At 40.2% G+C, this 24,023-nt stretch overlaps 1 protein-coding gene across 1 annotated transcript in view; it reads right to left on the bottom strand.

Annotated features, from left to right (window-relative positions):
• Positions 1-7,765: 7,765 nt before the first annotated feature.
• The window catches only part of nrg3a (neuregulin 3a), a 270,644-nt gene continuing 254,386 nt past the window's right edge, over positions 7,766-24,023 (bottom strand). The window contains exons 8-10 of the mRNA XM_026309893.1: positions 15,937-16,052; positions 13,478-13,660; positions 7,766-8,441 (exon numbers count right to left, since the gene is read on the bottom strand). Of these exons, the coding sequence (XP_026165678.1) occupies positions 7,766-8,441; positions 13,478-13,660; positions 15,937-16,052 (975 nt within the window). The remainder of the gene's footprint in view (positions 8,442-13,477; positions 13,661-15,936; positions 16,053-24,023) is intronic.

Here is a 24,023-nt window from a genome sequence, read left to right as displayed (position 1 = left end):
GCAGGGCCTGCCATTATTGCAACCAGAAATGGCAGAAATGGTTGGATAGATGCAGTTTGTGTCACATCTTGCAGCAGCACCCGGATTTTACAGAATAGTCTGCTCCAACAATACCTTTTACCTGAGTAAATATTGTGCCAAAGGAAAACTGGATTCTTCCCCTGGGGCTACATGTTGGAGCTTTTGTTTCTGTATTTGTGTGTGTGGGAGTAAAAGACGTTTGATATGAAACACAGTGATGAACTGAGCTCAAAGGCATTTTCTTATGGCATAGTCATTTGTTCAATACTGAAACAGGACAATTACATGCACACATAACACACACACACACACACAAATGCCCATTTTTAATACATAGTGGGGCCCCATGACTAGGACAGTCCTCATGGGATCCACCCTTTTTGAATGGTTTAGAGATGTTATTTTAACCTCTAAATTCATGTTTAATTTTTTCCATGATTAAATGACTTAAAAAATGGAAACACTTACCATAAATTTCTGACTTCTGCTGCCCCATGGGTACCATACCTGACTTTTGGCCCCTGCAGGGCACCAGATGTTATGTATGTATGTATGTATGTATGTCTTCTGGACCACATTTCTCATGACAAGCATCCACATAACCTATGTTGGATTGAAAGGTTAATAATGCATTGTATTAGCCCTGAGTCACATGATCCAAACTGCCAGCATTAATCTTTTGTCCAAAATACAATTGGTTCTATATAGTATTACATTAAAGTTGGGCAAACAAAATTAAATAGGTAATAAAAATAACGGTTGACTTCTCTGGCCTCTGTACCGGTTAAGATTCTTAGTTGAGACATATTTAACATTATTTTTTAGAAAAAAAAGCACCTGATACAGCAGACGTCCATCAACATGACAGCAGGTAAGAGGACGGCAGTACGTCTAAAGCCTGATGCATCCTGCAGGGGAAGTGCAAACTTCGTTCTTATTTAAAAAGGACATTTCATATTCCACAAGAAACACAACAGCTGAACTCCTGGGAGATCCCTCCCACTGCAGCTTATGTCAGCGCGCTAAGCATTGTGGGAATCTGACAGAAACTACAATACAGCAGATAAGATATCGGATATCGCCATGTTTTACGACAGACACTCTCTGTACACAACGTATCCTCTATCCACGAATTATTTGTGTGTCTTCATATGCTTTACAAGATTTGTTATAAAGATTTTCATACTTCCTTACCACTTCTGGCAGCTGTTCCTCAAAACTATCCATTGCTATGACAACTGCCAGCGGAAAAAGCGGGAAGACATTTCCGCTTTCCGCAATAACCACACCCACTTCAAATTTCTGACCAATCACACAATAGCTGTCAGACACCACCGCAGAAAACTCCCACACCAGGACTGCAAGAAAAAAATGACAATTCTTTTCTCAGCCCTGGGAGAGAGAACAAATTTCTTGTTTCTCGTGGAGTATGTATAGGCCTTAAGACACACAGGGACAGTGTGCCTGTTTCATCTGCAGCCCATGGATATTTTTATAGCAAAGCAACCAAGTTTCTTCTTTGTCAACATATTACACAAACAAATGAACGCAAGTCCCAGGATGAAGAATAATGCAATCATTTGGCAGAACTCTGTGAATCACTGCCCCTGACTGGCCGCCTGCTCTCACTGAGGTCCTCTTTGGTTTTGTGTATGCAGGTGAAGATCTCCTTGACGCGGTCTTTGTACTCAGGCTGCTGGCCATCTTCCAGAACCACTGTCAGATTGGACAGAGCAGCTGAGCTGGACATACGTGGACGGGTCTGGATCCTCTCAAAGGGCCTGTTGGACGTCTGAACAGCTTTATGGCTGAGTTCATCTGTTGCTTGCTGACATGGCAGCTCATCATATTTCACCTACACAACACACCCATAGCTTATTGAAATGCATTCATTTTCTTCTAACTGCTGTGTATTTCTTAATATTCTACACTGGATCAAAAATCATATGACTGAAAAGGATAATTTTTTTGACAAATTTTTCTCCTCCTCTCATATATACACATTTTCACACTTTGACAGGAAAATGGGCCCCACCAGTGCAAATTCACACACTTGCAATACCATCCATGACCACTGAGGGCACTGTGTGAAACACAAATGTCTGGAAAACCTATCCTCTGGAGTCCAATTTTCTTTTTAAAAAACTGCACTAGGCATATGAGGAGGCTGTTTTCTATTGATTGCAATGCTTGTGCCCATGGGGACTGAGACCTGCCTTGTCACTACTTGCCTTGTCATCTGTCCTGTCAGAGGATCACAATGGAAACAAGTTTTAACATCATCATGTTTTTATCCTAAGCAGTTCTTTTTAAAACAGCACATACAAAATGGTAGTATTTGTGCTTTTATGGTTGCTAAAAATCAATCAACCAGTCAGCACCATAAAATGTTATTAATTGCATGGTGGGGACCAGAGAAAAGAAATATGACATAATTTTTAGTTAATGTTTTGGTAATAGTCTTCAATATATGACAAAGAGGTGACCTATTTTTAAATAAATAAATAAATTTTTTTTGAAATATTGGGCCCTTTGGCTTTGTAAATTGACTACCTGAAGGTTGAGAGTGTAAAATAAAGAACTTAATTTTGAACTTTGAGGTTTTTATTTTAATGGATCACATTTGGTCTGAAAAAGCAGGACATATTTAAGAACAATCTAAATTTCTGAATTACACTGAAAAGAGATTCACTGAAATCAAGTAGGGATATTAGGGCTAACCACACACTTTAGAGATGGAAAAGATTTAAGCATACTATATTTTCAGAAATGAGTTTAAGAGTATGAATAATTTATACTGAAAAATGTTAACTGAAATTTCTTACCCACTGATGTGAGTAGAAGTTTGTCAAGAAAGAAGACCAACAGCTAAAAAAAACTGGGGTGTATATATGATATATAGGAGCAAATTCTGGTGCACTACTTGTTTAATTTTGACTGATTAGTGTCTGTCACATGCCACTTGCTGTTCATGATGAACTGGATCATAAAATGTCTGGTTCTTCTGACATGAGCTTCCAGCAATGTCCCTAATATATGAATCTGTGTTTCTGACATAAACTAGATCTTGAAGTGATTCCTATATCAGCTTGACTAACTTTATTTTGTAGAGGTCAAAGAATTATCATTGCTTGAAGGCTGCATTTTATTTTGTAAGGCAAATTTTCAAAAATGTGAAAATTGTGTTTTTAGATTATGTATTAAAAAAAGGGCACAATGACAATCAACTGACTAAGAAAAAAGGTTTATACAGGTTACACACATGCTCTCATTTAAACATTACACAAGCGTGCTCGGTCTGCCCAACAACCACTCTGGGCTGCTGTGTTCTTGAAACCATGTGAAGATTACTGGCTCTGCAGACGCAAATGGATTTACTCCTGGCTGACACTGACACCAGTAAATTTAACCTGCAAATTAAAGGAAAATAGAGAAAGTCCATCTTAAATGATCTTAGTGTGCCGTGCACATTTGTGGGTGTTAGAATCTGGTTGTTTTTATTTGTTTTTGCTTGATATTTTTTGCTGTTTTATTTATGCAGTAGCATCTCCACTGCAGAGACAGAAAACTGAGCTTTTCGTTCATTCAGCATTCATGACTGAAAAGATTAAGTCATCATGGGGACATTAGGAAGTGGAATGTTTTGTCAAAGAAGATGAAAACTACTTCTGGTGGACAAGTTTGGCTGAATGTACCCACATACACACATTTTTGCATATGAACTACCCATCCAAAGGCCCAGTAGCTGTACCAAGGATTAGCCTTTCACACTCCTGCTTTTTCAAATGGAAATTGCCTGAATTACCGCCACACTGCCAGCTGTCACCCTCCACTCTGTCTCTCGCTCTCTCTATCTGAATATCTGACTTGATTCAGTTCAAAGCACCTTTGAAAGCAAAGCATCATTGCCTTTTATTTGTGTGTGTTATCAAGATGTGTTGCTGTCCAAGCTACAGGGGTTTGTGTGAAGAGAGGGTCACAACACTGAGAACACATCTTACTCTCGAGCCCTTTGGCTAACACACACACACACACACACACACACACACACACACACACACACCATGTTCATAGTATCTGGGCTCAGCGACACTATACTGGCGAACAGTTCAGATGAGGTCTGATGGGGTTGCCTGGCCTGGCAGTCTGACGCTTTTGGAGGATCAAGCTGTAGCTCTTATCTGTCTAGCCTGATGGTCTAACCTCTATTCCCTGCCATCAGTCTTTCACACGCATGCACATACACACACAGACAGTAGGCTGATGGTCTTAACTGCCTTACTTTTTGCCATCTGAGTGAAGCAGCTAAACTGCAGTGCAGGCTGTGAATTGGTCCTTTGGTTTGGGGAAGAGAGGGATGAAATGAGAGTGCAGGCAGTCAGGGGTTGGAAGAGGGTTAGAAGCTGCACAACTGCATGCCTGCACATACACTTACACCGCTGGATGCACACACACATTCCTGGAATGTGCATGAATGGATTTTGGTACATACTTAACAGTCTCTGCTCTCTTTTTTCTTTTTTTACAGATCTTCAACCAGAATTACATGAGTTTTAAAAAGAAGCAGAAAATTCCCCACATACCTACCTATTGTTGCTGTGTTGTCTTCCTGTTGTAAAACAAAATGATTACCACAGTTTATAGCAAAGTAAACTAACAGAAAGCTCAAATTATAAAATATTGTTTGCTATAAACATTTTTAGTTCTACCTTCCTAAATAATGCATATGAATGGTGCATCAGAAATCCTGTAATTTAAATTTGTTGCTATTGCTATTGGTTTATGGTGCACAGGCCGCCTTGCACTCTTAACACTGTCAGTCTTAGAGAAGAACAGAGGTAACGGTAACTACGTGGATGGTTAGGCATTAGTAAAAAACAAACAGTTCAACTACGGGGGGGTCTTCTCCTTTTAAGTCTTGCTTTCCCCTGGATCTTTGTATTATTTCTAATTCTGAATTTCAATACTGATAAATTCACAATTCATTTGAGAATAAAAATAAAACTGTGCACATACTTCCACGTGCACAAAATTATCCTACACACATACAAAACTAGTAGTTTAAATAAAGATGTGACGATAATGAAGAAAAGCAGATATGCTGTCTGAATCTGTGACTTACAAAAAGAGAAGCCAGTGTGGTTTACCAAATTGAATGCACACCTTCATTTCTCATCCTGTGCTGTTTCTGATAATGTTAAACCTGCATGACATGACATTACGTGGTGAGCAATGTTCAATTACTGCCACATGTAAAATGCATTTATACATATTCGGAGTGAGGAGCAGAGACGGCTGAATTAAATTAGATTTTCATGTCCTCTGTTGTGTAATTGTCAATGTGCGAATGTACATTGTGCTGAAGGACCTGCAAAAGTAATTTCAGTTTTCTTAAGGTGCAGTAATAACCCTTACAGGACTGTCAGTTAAAGGGAACAATCTGGCATCAGGCCTGGCCTAAGTGTAAATTTCTGCTCTGTGACTCTAAATTTGACTTTTTTTTCAGAATATTTTGTAAATGTTGTGAAAACATACAGTTGATGAAGATTCTAGCTTTAGGACTCATCTCAGATAAGAAAACAAATCAAACAATGCTTGCAGACTTTTATCTGTTAAAAGCTCATACACTGATTACAGCTGGTCAAACAAATTCACATTTGATGCTCCGTCTCTGTGCACAGACACACATCAACCTCAGTCACAGTCACCAGTGTTTGTACTGGTGAGGACATTATGGAATTTATGGACATCAGTAACAACCAAAACTGTTGAGGTTCAATAATTTTAAATAGAAACACGTTTTTCCAGGGATTAATAGCCAACCAAGCCTTCAGATAAAGGATAAGAGACAGAAAGAAAGAAAGAAAACAAAGCTCTGTGCCTTGCATTTCAGCCGTGTATAAAAAAACAAGGTGAGTGATGAACGTTCCCAAGCATCAACCATGATGTGACACATTCAGAAAGTGAAGGTTGAGAGTGGGAATTCTCAATTATTAAGAACTTATTATATTGTGTTGCATGATTGAATCAGAGCATCAATCACATACACGGCAAAGAGCAACAGAAAGGACCATGTGGAGTTGACAAGATAACATTTTGGTCCACTTGACTAAAAATAAAAACGTTCAACTCTTGATATTTATTTCTGGGGTATGGAGCATGGGAAGGGACTAGGGAGGAAAGAAAATGGTGGTTGAATAATTAAAAAAGGAACGTTTGCAAATGTTTTGCTTTTTCAAATCTGTGGCTGCAAAAAAAAAGATGCTGCTGAAATTAAATCATGTTTTAGAAAGTTAAAGTTGTATGGATTTAAGTGAGGGTTTTTAAAATGTCAATGTGTAGAAATCACAATCCTTCCAGAAACTACTGTGCACCAAATATCACTGCCACTATGGTAATATGGGAAACATTAAGTAACTATGAAAACTGATTCCAGATTTTTTTAACTTGAGACCAGAGTGTGTGAAAAAAGGCCAGAAGGATAAGTACAGTATCTCAGTGTAGACCAGGCTGATGTTATCCAGCATGCATGTTTGCTGTTAGGGATTATTCCAAGGAATCACCCAAAACAACTCTTATTTTGAAAAATCTTTACCAGAATTGCAACCATTTTTTTTTCAACATTTTTGTCACCAGAAACATTTGGCTGTAACGTCATACAGAGATTCAAAAGCTTCCAATTCAGAGGATACAACACAGAGACATTTATTTCAATCCCCAAACCATGTGGTTCTCCCTCCCATCAGCCCCATGAAGCAGCATTGTTCATTAATAGCCAAGAATGGAAAACAAAAACTAAAAAAAAACAAAAAAAGGTCAAATGAGCTCTGTGGCCCCACGTAGCCCTCCGTCCTTTCTTTGTCCTTCTGTCCATTCATCAACTAAAAGATAATGCACAGGTGAGTGTGTGCGCATCGGTCAATATTCTTTAGCAACAAAAAACCCCCAAAATAATCTAGACTGGTTTGTAACACTGGCCAAAGGGGAGTCAGCGTCTGGGCTGTCTTTAACAATATGCCCCCCGTATCTGACCATCCGTTTTTTTTTTTTCTTCTCCCTCTTCGCTCGTAGCATGCACACACACACACGCACACACCCACACACACACAGCCACACACACACACAGCTGGGGTTTTTTGTTTTCAGTTTCCACAGAGGGCTGTACTGTAATTCTTGGCTGGGTAGACGAAATTTGAAAAGGCGACTGGGGGACAAACGGATCTTCGTTGGCTGTTTTGGATTCTGTGCCGGCTCACAGAAACAGATTTACAGCCGTGGACGTGAGGCGTACGTTAAAGAAATTCTTCCTTTTGAATTGAGCCAAAACCAAAATGTGACAGTTTGTACAAAAAAGCGGAAAAAAGAAAATAGTTTCATCATTCCTGTGTTCTTCAACTTTGTACTTGGTCACTTTTTGAATTCCATATATTTATATCCATATATATTTATATATATATATATTTATATATTTTTACAATTAAAAACACCATGGATTTGACAGACTATTTGGTTTCTTTTTGTCTAAGTAGAAGTGTTTCTCTTGATTTGTAAATAAATGCATGTAAATATTTTTTTCTCGTTTTCCATACTGTCAGTTGGTGTAAAGGCGGCCACGCAAGAAGTGTTTGGATGCTTAGATCCATACAGTATGCATATCATCAGCACATTTTCTCAATTTCCATGATATTACATTTTTTTTCACCAGTCTGTCAAACTGAAAGTGAATGTCCTAAATCACATCCTTTCATTGGCCGGTGTGGCCCAGGTCTCTGTGTGATAGGCTGGGACTGAGCAACTGGGTCTGCGTGGGTCCATTACAGCTCAGGACCCCAGCACTTCCTCCGTTAAGGTTCAGGAAGCAAACTGTTTCTTTGACTTCAACCCGCACAGCCGTTGATCCGCTGCTGCTGATCCCACCGTCTTCCTGCTTCCTGTGAGCCAACGCCAACGCCCTGAGCTGCTCCTGTGCCTCCTCCAGGAGCAGTGCCACCTCATCCTGCTGTTGACCAGTGGCAGATAAGCTGGAAGAAGATGACAAAGCGGTGTGCGTTGCCTTCTCTTCTCTCCTCACATCTTTGCGGGGCGTGGCTCCACAGGTGACAGTGGTTGTTGGGCTAAGATTGGTTTGCATACAACACACCTCGTTGTCATGGTGACACTGGACAGAGGGGATGATGGGGATAGAGCAGGAGCGAAACGGAGGAGGTGGAGAGTGACTGTGGCGGCGGCTGGGTCTCTTCAGGCTGCGGGTGGTGGGATTTGGATTGTTGTGCTCACATGGAGCGCACAGGCCCGAACGCACCTCCACGCGTCCACTCCAGGGCGATGGCAATGTCGTTTCCATGGAAACAGGAGTTTGCATATGTAGGAAGGCATCTCGTCTGGGGTCACTGCACTGGTTCTCTCCCTGCATCTGGCAACTAGAGAAGACAGGAACAAGGAAAGTACACAGAGACAAAAAAAGAGAAAGGGAGCAAAGGTTATTCACATGGAGAAAAACTTCAACGCTTCACAGAGAGAAGTTACTGTGTCTTTGAATGTGATTTCAACTTGACCGCCTTTTCAAACTCCCACACTGAAACCCTGGCAGAATACACAGAGGGACAGCTCTCCACCCTTTGCCATCTCAGGCTAACTGAAGCTGCTGAGAGGGAAGAAGAGGAGTCTGACATCTTTCTTTCATGTCTTTATATCTGAGTCTGTGCACACACAGAAAAACTCCAAAAGCCTCAGCTCCCTTATATAAGTAGAGAGGTAAAAGCAAGTTCACGTTTTATACTATTGATTGAATGACTAAGTATGTTGAAAATGAGGAGTGCTGTTTTAAAGTTTAAGGTGCATGTTTCAGTCAAGGACGGTGAGATAATCACATACAAATGTGTATATTAATTAGATAAAAAAACAACGTTGTTCTAGTTTCAGGTCATGACCATTCAATTAGTTTGAAAATCCTTTCTGAGTCACTCTTGCTCACAGATTGTGTAACTGTGCTGATTCAAGATAACAGCTCTAATAGAAAGACGTTTCCATCTCCTCACCTTGCTGTCAGTCATACCTGTGCCTGCATCTCCCACAGCTGTTCCCTCTCTTTAGATGTTTCCTTCCCCTCTGTTATGTTTCTGCCAATCTGCCTGCTGTGCTGCCCTTCCTGTTCAGCAAGTCTTCACTATGTTCACACATTGTTGTTGATCTTAAATCAGCTTATTAACCCGTTTCTGATTGCTGTCTGTTATGTGTCTGTTACCCATGGCTTGTTAGTCAGCTTCTCTTGTGCTTAATCGAAGTGAATTAAACTGTATATTTTGCATCTGTTGTTCTTAATTAAAGACTACATTTCCATCTACATTAGACAGCAGTGCAGTAAAACCATGCAGTGCAAAAAGTGTCTCATCTTAGCTTGTCGTGGAAATATATGCAAATATTATCATCCAGCTGTGGAAACCTTTAGACCTACAGAAACTCCAAGTCTACATTTAGCTTGGTTTGATTGTGGACTTATTATTTTGGTATGCAAAGATGCCAGTAATCAAGATGCACTGCCCTCACGGTGACACTTTCCTCCTCTGAAGGTTTTATACACATGCAGTCTTTTAAAAACTTCATTAGAAAAATGCATTTATGCCAACCTTAGAGAATAATGTCACTATTAAATGATTCTGAAATATGTTGAATTATGTTTATTGATGATTTTTCTTTAATGTTCAGTGTCAACGATTACTTTCTGTGATATACAGTATATTCATGGTGGATTAGTCAGGGACAGTAGGATACTAACAAAATTGGGTTCTCGAGCAGAGATTTACCTCAAGAGACCATTTCAGCCTTTATCCCTCCATTGTTGACATGATGAAAATCTGGTTGGTGCAGAAAGTGAACAGTAAACCAATTACCTAAGTGCATTTTGAGACTATGAATGCCTCTGTTTGTTTCTCCTGAGTGCCATGGCCACTTTCCAGGGTGCTGATTCTGGAGCTGGTATCTTAGCCATGCCACTGAGTGATCAGTCTCATTATTTGCCTCCAATATTACGCTTGCTGTGTACACCGTTGTAGTTCCAGATCATAGTTGCTGAGTCTTAGAGATGCCAGTGCCAAAGGCCCTCCACTGCCTAAGACAGATATTAGTCACCTATTTTACTTTTCCCCTTCTGACAATAGCTTTTGCTGATTTAGGTTGACTTTTGTAAGCCTCCACTCTACACAATGCTTTGACACAAGTGGGTGTTTTCTACCCTTGGGTCCTGATGAGCAACATCAAATTTCTGTATCTGAGCATAGACCAAACTCCCTTTAGTCCAGACAATCCCTTTTTTTGGTGTCATTCCAGAGCAGCGCCTCGTTATCTGAATCATAATACTCTGCAGTGGGTTTTCTGACCATGTGAAAATGCAACTTGGGGTCCCTCTCTTTTGTAATATCCTCATCAAACACACACACACACACACACACACACACACACACACACACACACACACACACACACACACACATTTACACTCTCCATTAAGGTGATTTCTCAGACTCAAAGGAAACCATGTTCTTTATTTTATCCCTGCGGTATTTTTCACAGACATGAAACCCTCTCTGAAAACCACAGCGGAGATTTAGCAGGCCAACAGAGAGGATCCCATGTGTGATAAGAGGATGGTGCTAATTCCCAAGATAACATTCAGAGACAAATCTCTCTTTTGATGTGTTGAAACACAATCAGATTGCAAAAGTCTATGAAGAAAAGAGTTCAAATATAGACCCTGGAGCAATGCAGGAGCAGCTTGAGGGATATGACAGAGATTGTGGGCAAGTGAGGTGAGATAAGTGACCGGTCTTTTGTCTTTTACAAGAGCTCATTACATGTACAAGTGGTTAACAGTCATTTTCATTGATCCATTCCCCTCCAGATAATTTCTTAATATACCTGTTTGTTGCTAAAGTCCTAATGTGATGAAGTTACCTTTTAATCCTGAGAAATGCTCCAGAGAAGCAACACATGACCATTTCCACATATATGTAGGTGTGCACGCCTACGCACAGACACATACAGAAGCCGAGTCTGTCTGACTGGAGGCTTTGTATCTTAAAGTTGAGAAGACAGAAACTGGCATGCTCCTAAAAAATACTGCAAAGCATGGACAAAAATACAAAAATGCGTGCAGTCTCTCTGTCAGCCATTTTGGAGACAGCTTTATCTTAAAATAGTAGTAACAACACAGGACATTCTGTCTCCCTGTCAGCCATTTTGTTGAGATAACACTCGGCTTCTCTAAGAGGCACAGAAGAGACTGGGCAACCTTTCTTTAAAGCATTTTCTAACTGTCATATTCTATCTGCACACTCCTCTATCACATCCTTTTACTCCACTGCTGCACTTTTCTCTTTCCCTATATTTTGAACCTTTTCCATCTGTGTCAGAATAGATTCAAACTGCTTGTCTCTCTATTTCTGTCTCTGCACCTCTCTCTATGCAGCCATGGTCAAATGTCTCCATGGCAACCCAGACTGCCACGCCATGGGACGGGGATCCCGTTCTCTCTGTCCTTCGGCGTTACAGGAACTCTTATACTTGGGAGTGAATGAGTGAGTAGGTGAGTGATCGGGTGTGTGTAAGTCAGTGACTTAGCCAGTTTGAGTGTGTGTGTGTGTGAGTGGGTGTGTAAATGTGTGGCTGACTGAATGAGCATTTGCATGAGAGAGCTAGTGGCTTCACCTCCTGCCTTTTTGCACAACCTGTTCATTTTGTACGGCCCAAGCTACGTTTGATTTTGATGCAGAGTGTGTGCATGTTTTTTTCTTTTTTTTGTGGAAGGCATTTTGATTTGATGCAGAGGCGTGAACAGATGTTCTGGGGCAGAAAAATACAAAATTAAAAGAGGGGCTGAAGCAGAGCAGCATTTGGGCAGATAAGAAGAGCCTTGAAAACCTTTGGGCCATGCAGGGTTTGAGATGACCACCTGAGTCAACCTGAGCACACATTCTTGAGCAGCAACACAGGGACCAACTGAAGTAGCTTGAGCCAACACACGTGAGCCACTACTGATGCTTCTGGTTGACTAGAGGTTCAACTGGGCCGTCTTGATCAGAGGACACTAGTGGACACTTTGGCTAATTTGGCATGGCCACAGGACCTTTGGACCGACAAGAAAACAGTTTGGTTAAACCTACAACACCTGGAAGACCAAGAATAAGCTGGCTGATCAAAACGGCACTTGGACCAACCAGGGGGCACTTCCCCTGATCAGACAGTTACTTGGGGCTGGATTCCAGTAGACCGGATGACACTTGACCAGAGGGGCAATTCACTTGTGAGCTCTTGTGCTGAGGAGAGGACACTAAAACAGTGTGAGTGCCCCTCAGTAGTGACATTCACAGAAGGAACGAAGTGTGAAATATTCTGCTTACATAAAGATTCAAACAAAAGCGAATTAAGCGCTCGGAGCGCAAACGGCTGAGATGATGTTTTCCCCTTGTGCATCCAGCTGAGTCTACTTACTGCATGTGTGTTTAGTATGTGCATAGTGAATAGATCTTTGCCCACTGGTGTCTATCTCCTCTTTGTCTTTCTGTTAATATGAATGTAGGTCATGTGTTGAGTTTTACCCTGAGCCAAGACCACTGGGACCTGAATGCCTGAAGTAAGGCCTGCAAGTCCAGGTGGGTAAAGCAATGACTCATGACCCATAAAGAAAATTTGATAAAACAACACCTTTCATGCTGAATACATTTTTCGCTAATTACTTTCACTAACATTTCACTAACCCTAACCCTAACATTTGCATTTCCTTGCCTGGTTTGCATGAGGTTTACCTGAGAAGTGTTACACTATTGAGCAACATGTAAATGCTGCGATTCATGTGCTGGTCTGACTGTTAAGCTGTGGCACTAAAGAGCTGAGAAGCAGAACTCAGCTTACACATTATTAAGAGAGAGGGGCCTGTATCATGCTCTTAAAAGCATAAGCACTGGGTGAAGTGTCTTCTTTGAACTTGTGCCATGGTACTGCAGACCACAACACAACGTGACCATATTTTATCTTTGCTCAGCAGATTGGAAAACAAAGGCTGAGTAAAGGAGGTTTTAAAAACAGAAACAGGGCTGTCTTTTGAAATAGCCACTGTTGAAATGAAATCCTAAGCTTTGTCCGTGTCTGGTCTGTATTTTTGAGCTTTGACTGAAATGACACAGCACATGGAGGATACAGCAAAGAGGAGACAGAAAGAAAAAGCTTGTGAGGATAAAACCTTTCAATACTCCAGATCCTTAAGCTGTAATTACACCAATAAACAACCGCCTGTGAAAACAATACATTTTACTCTGCATCACACAATAGTATTGATAAATCAATGTATACAAAAGGTCTTGAGGGGAGATTTGGTTTCTTTCCAAAATGTTTTGCAGTGAACGGAAAATGAAGAAAAAAGTATTGAAATTAACAGTGATCCAGGCCAGCTCATTCTCCTCACCTTTGCTGCACTTCAGACTCTTTCTCAGCTGAATCTACTTCCTGAAGGTGTTGGTAGGCGTGGCCTGAATACTTGGATCCTCCAATAGGATTTAGCCTTCCTCTGGGTATGGGTGGGGTTCTGCGTGGAGCTGACCAATGGGCTGCTCTGGTTCTCTGATCTGGGCTATGAGACAAGGACCCACTTTTAAGAGAAAAAGTCAAGGATAATGCAGGAGTTACTGTTTGACTTCATACAGACAGAATCTGCTGTTTTCTGTGGAGGTAATGGAACCACAGTTCGGATCAGGTCTCATTATCCACTGCTGTATTTAGGTTGGGTTTAACTGTTTTGGGGCTGGGTTCTCTCTTTTAGTATTAATTCATGCACATCAGTCTCAGGCAGGTTTTCCATGGGTCAGTTAAGAACTGGGGTCTGTGAACATTTATAGATCAAAGTCTGTATCAGTACATGACCATGGAGACATCTCTGACAGAGAAGGCTGCACTCAAAAGCAAGAGTCAGGAAACAGATGGGAAAAAGTCAATAAGCTGAGTTCAGGAAGTCAAACTAGGTGAGATACAGACAGAAAAAACAGCAATGCAGGTTACTAACAATCTGGAGAACAGCTATGGGGACAGGGCTGGTATATGTACTGAGACAGTGATGAGACAATGAGCAGCAGGTGTGCAGGTGGGAGGGGAGGGCAGAGGTAAGTAAAGGAGGGAGTAGCAGGTGAAGGAAATACAAATACAGAACCTGCACATGGCTGATGTGAGAGGCATCTGTCTAAAGGCTCTGTCAAACAGAACTTTATAAAATATGTCTGGGAAATTGTCATTTCAGGCAAATAATTTCCTGGTGATGCTCATGTGGCAGGGAAGGAACTACATGCTCAGCACAAATAGTGTCATTAAAACAACCTGAGATTAGTCAAGAAAATTGCTAATTTGTGGTTCAGACAGGAATCAGCTGTAATAAACTCAAACATGCACCGTGTTTGTCCATTATCAAAAGAGATTTTGGAGAAATATGTGGATGTACTTTACTGAAGCACCAAATGTTCTCTTTATGCTGCTGTATTTTGATGTTAGGTTTAATTTTGCTGAAACCTTACAGTGTTCTGTCTCTGAGCCCTCATTCATGCTGTTAAAGGATAGATTTGCCTCTTCAGATGAACTTCTTAGCCATAAAACTAGAAGCTCTTAATACTGTTAGAGTTTTACATAAAGACTTGTAAACAAATTATTACCAATACCATAAAATTACCAATGGTAAGTTTACACAGTGATATCTGAACACATTCACGGTCCTCACAATAGTGTCTAAGTCTCTGTGCAGGCTGATGTGCAAATAAATAGACCTTATAGCTCAATAATGATGGAGTTTGTAGGTGGTAATGCTGATCAACTCAGTTCATCACTCAGAGAAAACGAAACTGGGAGAAAAGGAGGCAAGAAACTTTGCTGGAGTTTGAGGAGCAGGTCAGAGCAGTGGACTGAATGCATTTCTGGTTTGTTTGGGAAAATCCCCTCTCAACTACTGCCCGGATCCGCTGGAAAAAAGGTGATTAACCTCAAGCTGCTCTGGAGGAGTTGCTTAGTGGTAAGAAGTCCGGAACCATGGGTGTACTGAGAGGCTCTCAGGTGCAAGTGTTTGCAGCTGAACAGTGATGAAAGGGAACAATATCAAAAAAGCATTATGTGTGCAGTTTCCTCCTTTCCCCCTGGGTCAGCAGAAGTTTACAAAAGGTTTTGTTTCATGCGAAATCCCAAATCACGTTTTTCCCTCTTTCTCTCACACTTAGAAATACATAACCAGGGCAGAGGTTAATATATTAATCACTGAATAAATTACAGCAAGAATTCCTACAAACGACAGAAACAGAACAGCAACAGATGCTGTGATGAGACAAACCCAGTTTGCAGGAGCTCCCTCGTCTTGGCTCTGAGTGTGTTTGTTCGTGTGTATTGTAGCAGAAATTCCAGTCTTGGCAACGATGTGAATTTAACCCTGTCTGAGGCAGGCGCTGGTGTGTGTTGGAGAGTGCTGCTGCTGATGAACATGCCAAAGCTCAGCCCGCTCTAACACATCACTGAGCAGTGTGAAAAAAGCTTAGTGGAATTTACACCTCTGTGCTGGCTCATAAATCTCTGCACATGTGCTTCCCATTTTATCTCTGTCCCATCTCCTCTCTGTTCATGACTGTTATAGATATGCTTATTAACATGTTTATAGCTTTAATTATAATTACTATCATTCTTCCGTAAATCAGCAATTAGCTTTGGCTGCACTGTAATGTGGATAATTCAATTTCTCTCTTCACTGCGTCCCTGCTGATTATAGGAAAGGACACTGAAGTTGCCTATTGTTGCTATAATCTGCATTATTACAGTTCCTGCAGTGAACAGAGGGGGTGGCTGCATCTTTAGTGTAGCTTTACACCCGTAGCTATATGTGTGTGTAAATAAATGTCATACCTGTGATGCTTTACTGCGCTTCTGGACCTGTTGGATGGCGTGGTGGCGATGTTGCAGTGTGCAAAGCTGGACTCACAAACATTTCCCTGGCGAGACTGGGAGGTCCGTTTGCAGTACTGCGCAACCAAACAAGAACAATAAGAAAACTGTAAGTCTGGTTGTCATGAAGAGGAAGAAAGTAATGAGATAAATAACTAAATGATACTCATGTGAGAATAAAACCTTTCCTCTTACCCCAGCTCTTTGTCCCACACTGAGAGCCTTAGGGTGGGGAACACTGCCTGATTCTGAGAACTGATTGCCCAAATCTAAATGGACACAAGTTACATCCATTTCAGCCTTCTTCAGCACCTTTCTAGCTTTTTCAGGGGCCGGTAAATTGCACTGTACAAAGGTTTCTGGTTATGTCACAAATCTTCTAGCAACAATGAAGGGATGGCACCATTACAGAAGCCAACAGTGGTCGAAGAGTTGGCAGCTGGGAACTAATGAAGTTTAGTCCAACAGTCCTGCAATAAATCTTTTCATGAAGGTTATAATGCTCAATTTTAGCTAAAACAGGCTGAGAGGTGATGATTCAACCAAGAACGATGCAGTTTGGTCTGTCACCTGGTATAAATAAGTAAAAGCCCAGTTATTCACAATGCAGCTCAATGATTCCCAAACAGGCTTCTCAAGATTATTCAAATGAACCAATATGAGAAATCACAAATTTACCAAAATGTTGGGAATCATTGACAACACTCAAAACCACAAAACAGTAAATGTTTCATAATTGAAATCTCAAACTTTATCTGAGTCCAATACAATAATTTAATTGGTAAATTGATGAGATCCCAGCAAAAACCAGTACAGACACCGACATTGTCTTCTTAGACAGTCTTAGCAGTTCATTTCCTCTCCTCCCCCCTCACATGTATATTCCACCATTGAATGTCACTAACCTTGTGCTCTCTCTCTCCCCTAGTTTGTGCTCTCTCCCTCCCTCTCTCTGTTCTCTCTCTGTACCTTCTGCAGGTGTCCCTGGTCCTGGAGCTGTATATTGCTGATGTGCAGTTACTGGTCCCACCAACCTGCAGTGTCTATTTGTTGTTTATTGTTGCTGTTCTTTTCTCTCTGCTCTATCCACTCACCCCAACCGGTCGAGGCAGATGGCCGCCCAAACTGAGCCCGGTTCTGCTGGAGGTTTTTTTCTTCCGTTAAAGGGAGTCTTTCCTCTCCACTGTCACCAAGTGCTTGCTCATAAGGGATTTGTTGGGTTTTTTGGTTTTGTAAAGTGCCTTGAGATGATTTGTATTGTGATTTGGCGCTATACAAATACATTGAATTGAATTAATACTACTGGATGAGGAAAAAAAAAAAAAATCACATCTACCATTTATATTGCAAGAGAGTGCACTCATACTTTGCACACATATTTTCCAAGAGCTGAGAATATTATATATGTATGTGTGTCTTAAGTTGTATCTGCATTAAGTAATCCAGAAATACCATGAAATTAATTATGAATAAGCCTTGGCAAAACATGGCTTCATCACAGTGGGAAAGTTGATCTGTGCAATTAAGCTCTGAGTGCTTCTGTGTAAAGCATATTAAGAAATATTAAGACAAAATGAGAATTTAAATATGTACACAAGCAGTTCATTCTTTCTTGTTCTTTCTGTGTCCAATCTTTGTATAACTTTATGAAGCTGTTAATTTAAAACTGGAACTAGTCAATGGTATCTTTTGACACTATAGCACACAATGTTGTAAAATGTTAATGTTATTTTGTTGAACCTTAGTACTTAAGTGACTGTTGTGGGTTGTGTCCAGATTTATCTTTTCCTTTATTTTGATCAGAAAGGCAGTCTGCAATATTACTATATGTCTTTGGAATCGCTTTCTCATCCTCCCTGATCCTTCCTTTGTCCCCTCTCCTGCCATTGTTCTCCCCTGCAGACGTCATCTCTATAAATCAGCACTGCCGTGGCACCGTGTAGGTCCCAGGCTCTTTCTTGTAACTCTTTTCATGTTCATCCCCATCTCTGGAGAAAAATATGCAATGAAACAAAGCACTTCTTTGATTGTGCACTCCACAATGTTGTTGTCGAGGCAGACTCACTCACATAGTGAGATCTGCTATGAACACCTCAAAAGTGCAAACTTTGAAAGATATGAGGAGAGTGGTTGATTTCTTATCTGCTACACAAACCTACCTCAGGTAACTTATACACTTTGGTAACATAAGGTAAGAGACACAGATTTTTGTGCAATTTCTTGTTCCAAAGTCTTTTTCTTTACACACTCATATTTTAATGCCTCACTAACAAGACTGTCACAGATGCAATCCCATTTGATGATCCTCTGCAGGACACTGGCCTCATTAGTGTCACACAGAGACATGGTGATGTGACCATCCAGATATTTGGAGGCTAATTTGCACTTGACAAACTCATGACATACACTGATTTGCAAATTGAATTAATACTGTAGCTATTGCAGTGCTGTCTCAACTGAAGCAGATGTAGATGATTAGAAAACATGTTCATTAGGAACCACTCAAAAACAATCACATCTTATCATCTTAGTTTTAAACTTTCACATCTGATTTTTATCTTCACAGAATCTCTGGTTTACTTCATAAGAGAAAAGTACTTCACTGTTCAAATCAGTTTACTCTGCAGCTGTTTGACTTTACTGAGTTGTCAGTTGTTTGCATTCTCCAATACGTAAGATTGACTGACCCTCTTCAGAGAATGACAGATCACTGTGGAAGGCATTTAAAAAATTCTCTTTATGTAGGTGGTAAAAACAAAATCTGTTAATTTAGTTCATTTTTTAGTTAGTTAAGGGCTATTTAGATGAAATTAGCAATAAATATTCATTAGGTGGACTAACTTCTACAGCAACAACAAAAGATTAAGTAACCGTGCAGGGTGATGACATGTTTTATATTTAGAAATTCATTACACTAACTCCGGGACTACGCCTTTAACAGTGTCTTTTCTTACACAATAAAACAAAACATAAAATTAAGACAAAAATAAATACACAGTTTCAATGTAACGGGAATCCAATGCATTTGATGGACAGTGTTGCATCACTGTCTGTGCTCTGAGTGCTAAAATTTCTCTCATCTCTGCTCATTCTGATGTTCTGACACCAAGCACATCCAAGCTGTTAATTAATACTGAAGCTTCCTTTGAGCAGATGTTCATTTCTCAGTCATTATGCTAGCAACCTAAGAAAGTGGGCTACGATTATTCAGAGAAGGATGTGTCAACACTCGGATGTCCTGTTAATTCATGATTAAGAAGAAATGGATGACAGTATATTCGCCTGTAAGTGAAGGAGCGTCCATTTTCACAGTGTTTTGATTTCACACCAACTCAAAGAGTGAAAAGTGGCTCCAATCAGAAACACTGACACTGTGTGGTACAGTGTCCGTTTCGTTTCAGTTTTAAAGCAGACCCAGACTTCAGAAACGCTGCTCAAGGGAAAACTAGAAACTGTGAGCATGCGTCAAACAGAAATACTGACTGTTTATGGAAGTCATCAATAAAAATGTAATGTTTTCTTGCACAGCTGCAGGCAAAGAAACCCGTGTCTTTAGCTCCATAAAAGTTCACAAATACAACAGGCAAAAATAATCATTGCTGTGACAGTGACTCCATGTCTGGACATTTGTGGTGCAAAGGAAGCATGTAATGGTGTATATTAATGGATATGTATGTGTGTATATGTGTGTACTGTAATGGATGTTTTAATCTGAGATAGGGACAAGCGTACACTCTGTGTACTTCTGGCACTGTGGTTTTTTAGCACTGACAGACTATCCGGAGGGAACCAGGAGATGATTTTTATGATTTGTGCAGAGATGCTAGCATCAGAAACAGCTTTATAGCATTATAAACACACACACACAAACACACTGAGTCTTAGCAGGTGCAGGATGCTCTTATTCATGACAGAGAAAGAGAAGTTTTAATTATGCAGCAATGACAGACTGAGGAACACCTGAGGAATTCATGATAGGGTGGTAAAGCCTGATTGATACAGAAAGACCAGCTAACTCAGAGCTGCTTTTTAGTTCATTGCTTAATCAAATACTTCCAACAAAGGGCCCTGCAGCGCTAATCAGTAGTGCTCATTTTATATAAATGGCCACTGCTGGAAAGTTCTGCCTCCTTTGTCATGACCCACACAATTATATTGAGTGTTTATCTAAGTACATGTGTTTCAATCCAATACAAAAATGTTAAAATCCATATTACAGCTAGAAATGGAAAAATTAAATGGGATTCTAATTATGGTGAATAAATGTGACAAATATGCAACAAACACAGAGAGAGCATAATTTGATGTGTTGGACACATTTGAATGAGTGCATATTCCTAAAGCACCACTGACCCTGAGTTTGTTGTTGTGTTCATAAATGTTGGTAATTGATTGCCTGCAGACAGATCAATGTGATTCAGGGTGTGCACGCACAAAATAAACATACATATTATTTGCATATGAGTTCTCTAAAGGCTCCTGCAGATATTAAACAAACAAAAGATTTAAAAGCATTTTCAAACCAAAGCCTGGATTTTTCTAAACAATAGATTCTGTAGTCAGTGAACTGAAATCAATAATTCATGAGCCAGTGTTAATAGAGATATTAATAAAAATAAGAGCCAAAGGACTTTTTTAGATAATCTTCGATTATGTTTTGGCGTAATATACACCACTTACTTTCTCCATGGCAGAAGAAAAATCACTATATTCTTAATTTTAAAAATAATAATTAAATATGCATGACTTAAACATATGTCTTGGAAAACATAGTTGACCCACTGACACCAGCATTTTAAACAAAGCCAGCTCATTTCAGCTGAAACACTGATATCAGTTTGCTAATGAGAGACTCAGTTTATTAGTGATTTATTAGTTAACTTTGGAAATACACCTGTAGTCCAGAAAACTGTCCTGACAGTGCTGACCTGTGAGGGAACAGAGAACAGGAGTATTCTAACTTGGTTTATATTTAACCTTATATTAATCATGACCACTGGGACAGCTGCATCATAAGCTGTATCACAAACAGGTGCTGATGGTACAGAGCGGTCTGTTGGATGTATGCACTTAACATGCAGCTGAGCTCACCAACAGACAGCTAACTCTGAGCTATTGTATCCATGCTTTTGCTGAGCAGTGTGTGATCCCAGCTGGCTCCTGTGTGAGTGGCTGCCTCACCAGCTGCAGTATATCACTAATTAGCCCTGCAAGTAGTCCCTACATGTCACCAGGCTTTTAGCACAGCCCATTTTGCAAGGACATGTGGATTCACTTTGCTGTGAGAGTTTCTGGTGTGACTGGGTCATAATGCTAATGCTAATTATACACTAGTCTCTCATTAAGTGTTGGATAAAAGAACAAGTAAAGAATTATCTGTCTCTGTTTTTACCTGGTAATTTCAGGAAAAGCTGGTTTCCGCAATAAAACAGTGTGAGTTGTTTAAAAGTGAAAATAAGAACTTAACAATCTGTAAAAGACTCAACCTCAAATGAAGCAGCAGCACTAACCACAAAGCCACTGTGTGGCTCAGGTGACCAGGCGACAGAGAAGGTGTCTACTCAGACACCAAACACCTGCACAGATCTGACCATCACTTCGTATTTCACACTGTGATTGCAGCAGGACTGTGACTGTGTTATGTAATCTGAGCTGAAGCAACAACAGTATATATGTGTACGATTGTACGATTTTGGCCTTGAATTCCAAACGTAATCAATTAAAAGGGGTACTGTAGATGAGAAAGCATCTCCAGCAGGTAAGGCACAAATGATCGGTTTGTTCAGGACATTTAACGTGACCCACTAACTGATCATAATTACATCAGTGTCTTAAAAAGTCTTAAAAAGCACAAGCATAGCCAAGAAGCATGAAAAAAAAGATATCACAATGCTGAAAGAGCATTGATCCATTTGAAGTTTAGGCGAAGCTTCCAGCTAAAAGAGGAAAAGAAACAAGTTTAAAGAGCAGCTGGTTTGAACCTTCTTCCTATTGACTTGGGTCTTATCAATAATGACTCTGTTGTCCTGTGGAGATCAGGTTCTTAATGTAGTTTAAATTTAGGTTACAGTTGGATGTTAATAGGATATACTGCACTTGTAATGGCTGGACATATTGCAACAGCACCTCAACTACTTCAGCACTAGATTAGATTAGATTAGATTAGATTAGACTAGATTAGACTAGATTAACGTTATTGATCCACAAGGGAAATTCCTTGGTCACAGTAGCTCACTGTGACAGTGGAGCTGGATGATTAATTATTGAAATAAATGTTACGTACGTCTCCACATCAAAATAATGCTGACTGGTAAATACCCATTTCTGCTTACATTCAGTGTAGTACAATTACACTCAATCTTGAAGTGCATCACTTTGATTAAAGAATTTGCAATTGTGTAACATATAAACTATAAATCCATGTAGAAGGTTGGACGGCTGCCATTGATCTTCACTTGTGTTTGGCCAGTTTGCTTGTCCTTGGCAGAGCCCTCAGCTTGAGGCTAATGTGAGGAGGCACACCTGACGCACTGTCTCCACATACTCCAGATCTTACAGATTGCTTTCAAGCCTTGGTTAGCTCTGTCTCCAAGCTATACCTTAGATATCTGAACCCTTTGTGAACTGAAACTCAAGCGGAGAGCCTCAGGCAAGAATGTCCCTAATGCTTTAAAGCCCAATCGCCTAATATTAAAGTCGATGGGTCAGCCCAGCTTAATTCAGACACTTTCTGTGACCTGTTGATTCAACTTACAGTATGTTGCACATTTTCAGTAAATCCTAATTTACATGTATGTTCATGCACTTCTTAAAGCTAGTTCATGTTACTTGTAGGAAAGGGAGATAAATGGGTAAGGCTTTATTTTACAGTGTTGTTTCTTTAAAGTTTCCTGGAAAGTAGTTTCCTTCCTCTGACAAACAGAGGCAAAGCTCTGACACTATTTTTATTCAGTTGTGCTGATTTTGTTATTATTGACCTTCAAATGTATTTCCATAAAAGAAAATGTTCCATTTAAATCCCAGTGAATATTTATTACTCATTCATCCATTTTATCAAAAAATTTAGTTTTCATTTACACTGAGTGGAATTCTTGATTGAAACACATTTCACTGTTTGTGTTTTTAACTCACCTACTGTTCTGAATAAAAGCCTCAAGGATGCATTAGCACGGGATTTAGAACTGCTATTACAACCAATACTCTGAATTTTACCTTTAATTATCGCTAAATTGTACAGTTCTGTCCAGGAAGCATCTTTGAAGATTATTTTGATATTGAGTATAATTTACAGAGCAGTAAAAAAAAGTCTTGCCAAGTGACGAGTTATAGCACAGATCAACAGAAACTGTCACAATACTGAAATTAAAGAGTAAAGTTTCGACCGATACTGCTGTTCTCTCCAGAGGTCAGTCTCGTTTTTACTCACATACTGATGAACCTGACAAGGACAAGTCTGGAAAAATCAGGCCAAACACCGACTGCCAGCTGTATGCAAAGTGGGTCTCACATTCAGCAAATAAATTTCTGTGCCCACACACTGATATAGCCATCTTGTGAATATTAATGTGCTTATCATGGATACATGTGTGTATATTGTACATGTGCTTTCTTTGATTCAATAAAGCTTTTAGTCTAAACGGTGTAGATCAGATAGGTAGAGCTTTAAAAAGACACATTCTGCATAATGGTGCACGGATACACAAAACGGCAGATTTGAATTTTACAGTTTGATGTTTTCCAGCGATGCAGAGACGCACATCTGGGGGAGACGCGATGACAAAGAGTGCTGAGAAGATGATGGCGATCCCAAACCACTGAACGATTGGTCGCTCAAAGACCTGAGCCGCCTGATGCAAGTGGCCAGGTGGAGACAGGAATATATATTGATTCAGAGTGTGCAGCTTCCAACGGGTGCTGAATTCAGTGATGGATGCTAATGCTCTGAGGTGTTATATGTGTCATGTCTTGTCAGGGGCACTGATAACATGGGATCGGTACCGACCTTAGCAACAATCTATGTAACAAAGCCTGAAGTACTTTTAATTAGC

Source organism: Mastacembelus armatus, chromosome 15 (assembly GCF_900324485.2).
Source record: "Mastacembelus armatus chromosome 15, fMasArm1.2, whole genome shotgun sequence".
NCBI lineage: Eukaryota > Metazoa > Chordata > Actinopteri > Synbranchiformes > Mastacembelidae > Mastacembelus > Mastacembelus armatus.
Note: the sequence above shows the minus strand (reverse complement) of the source record. Positions and strands in the feature narration are given on the sequence as shown.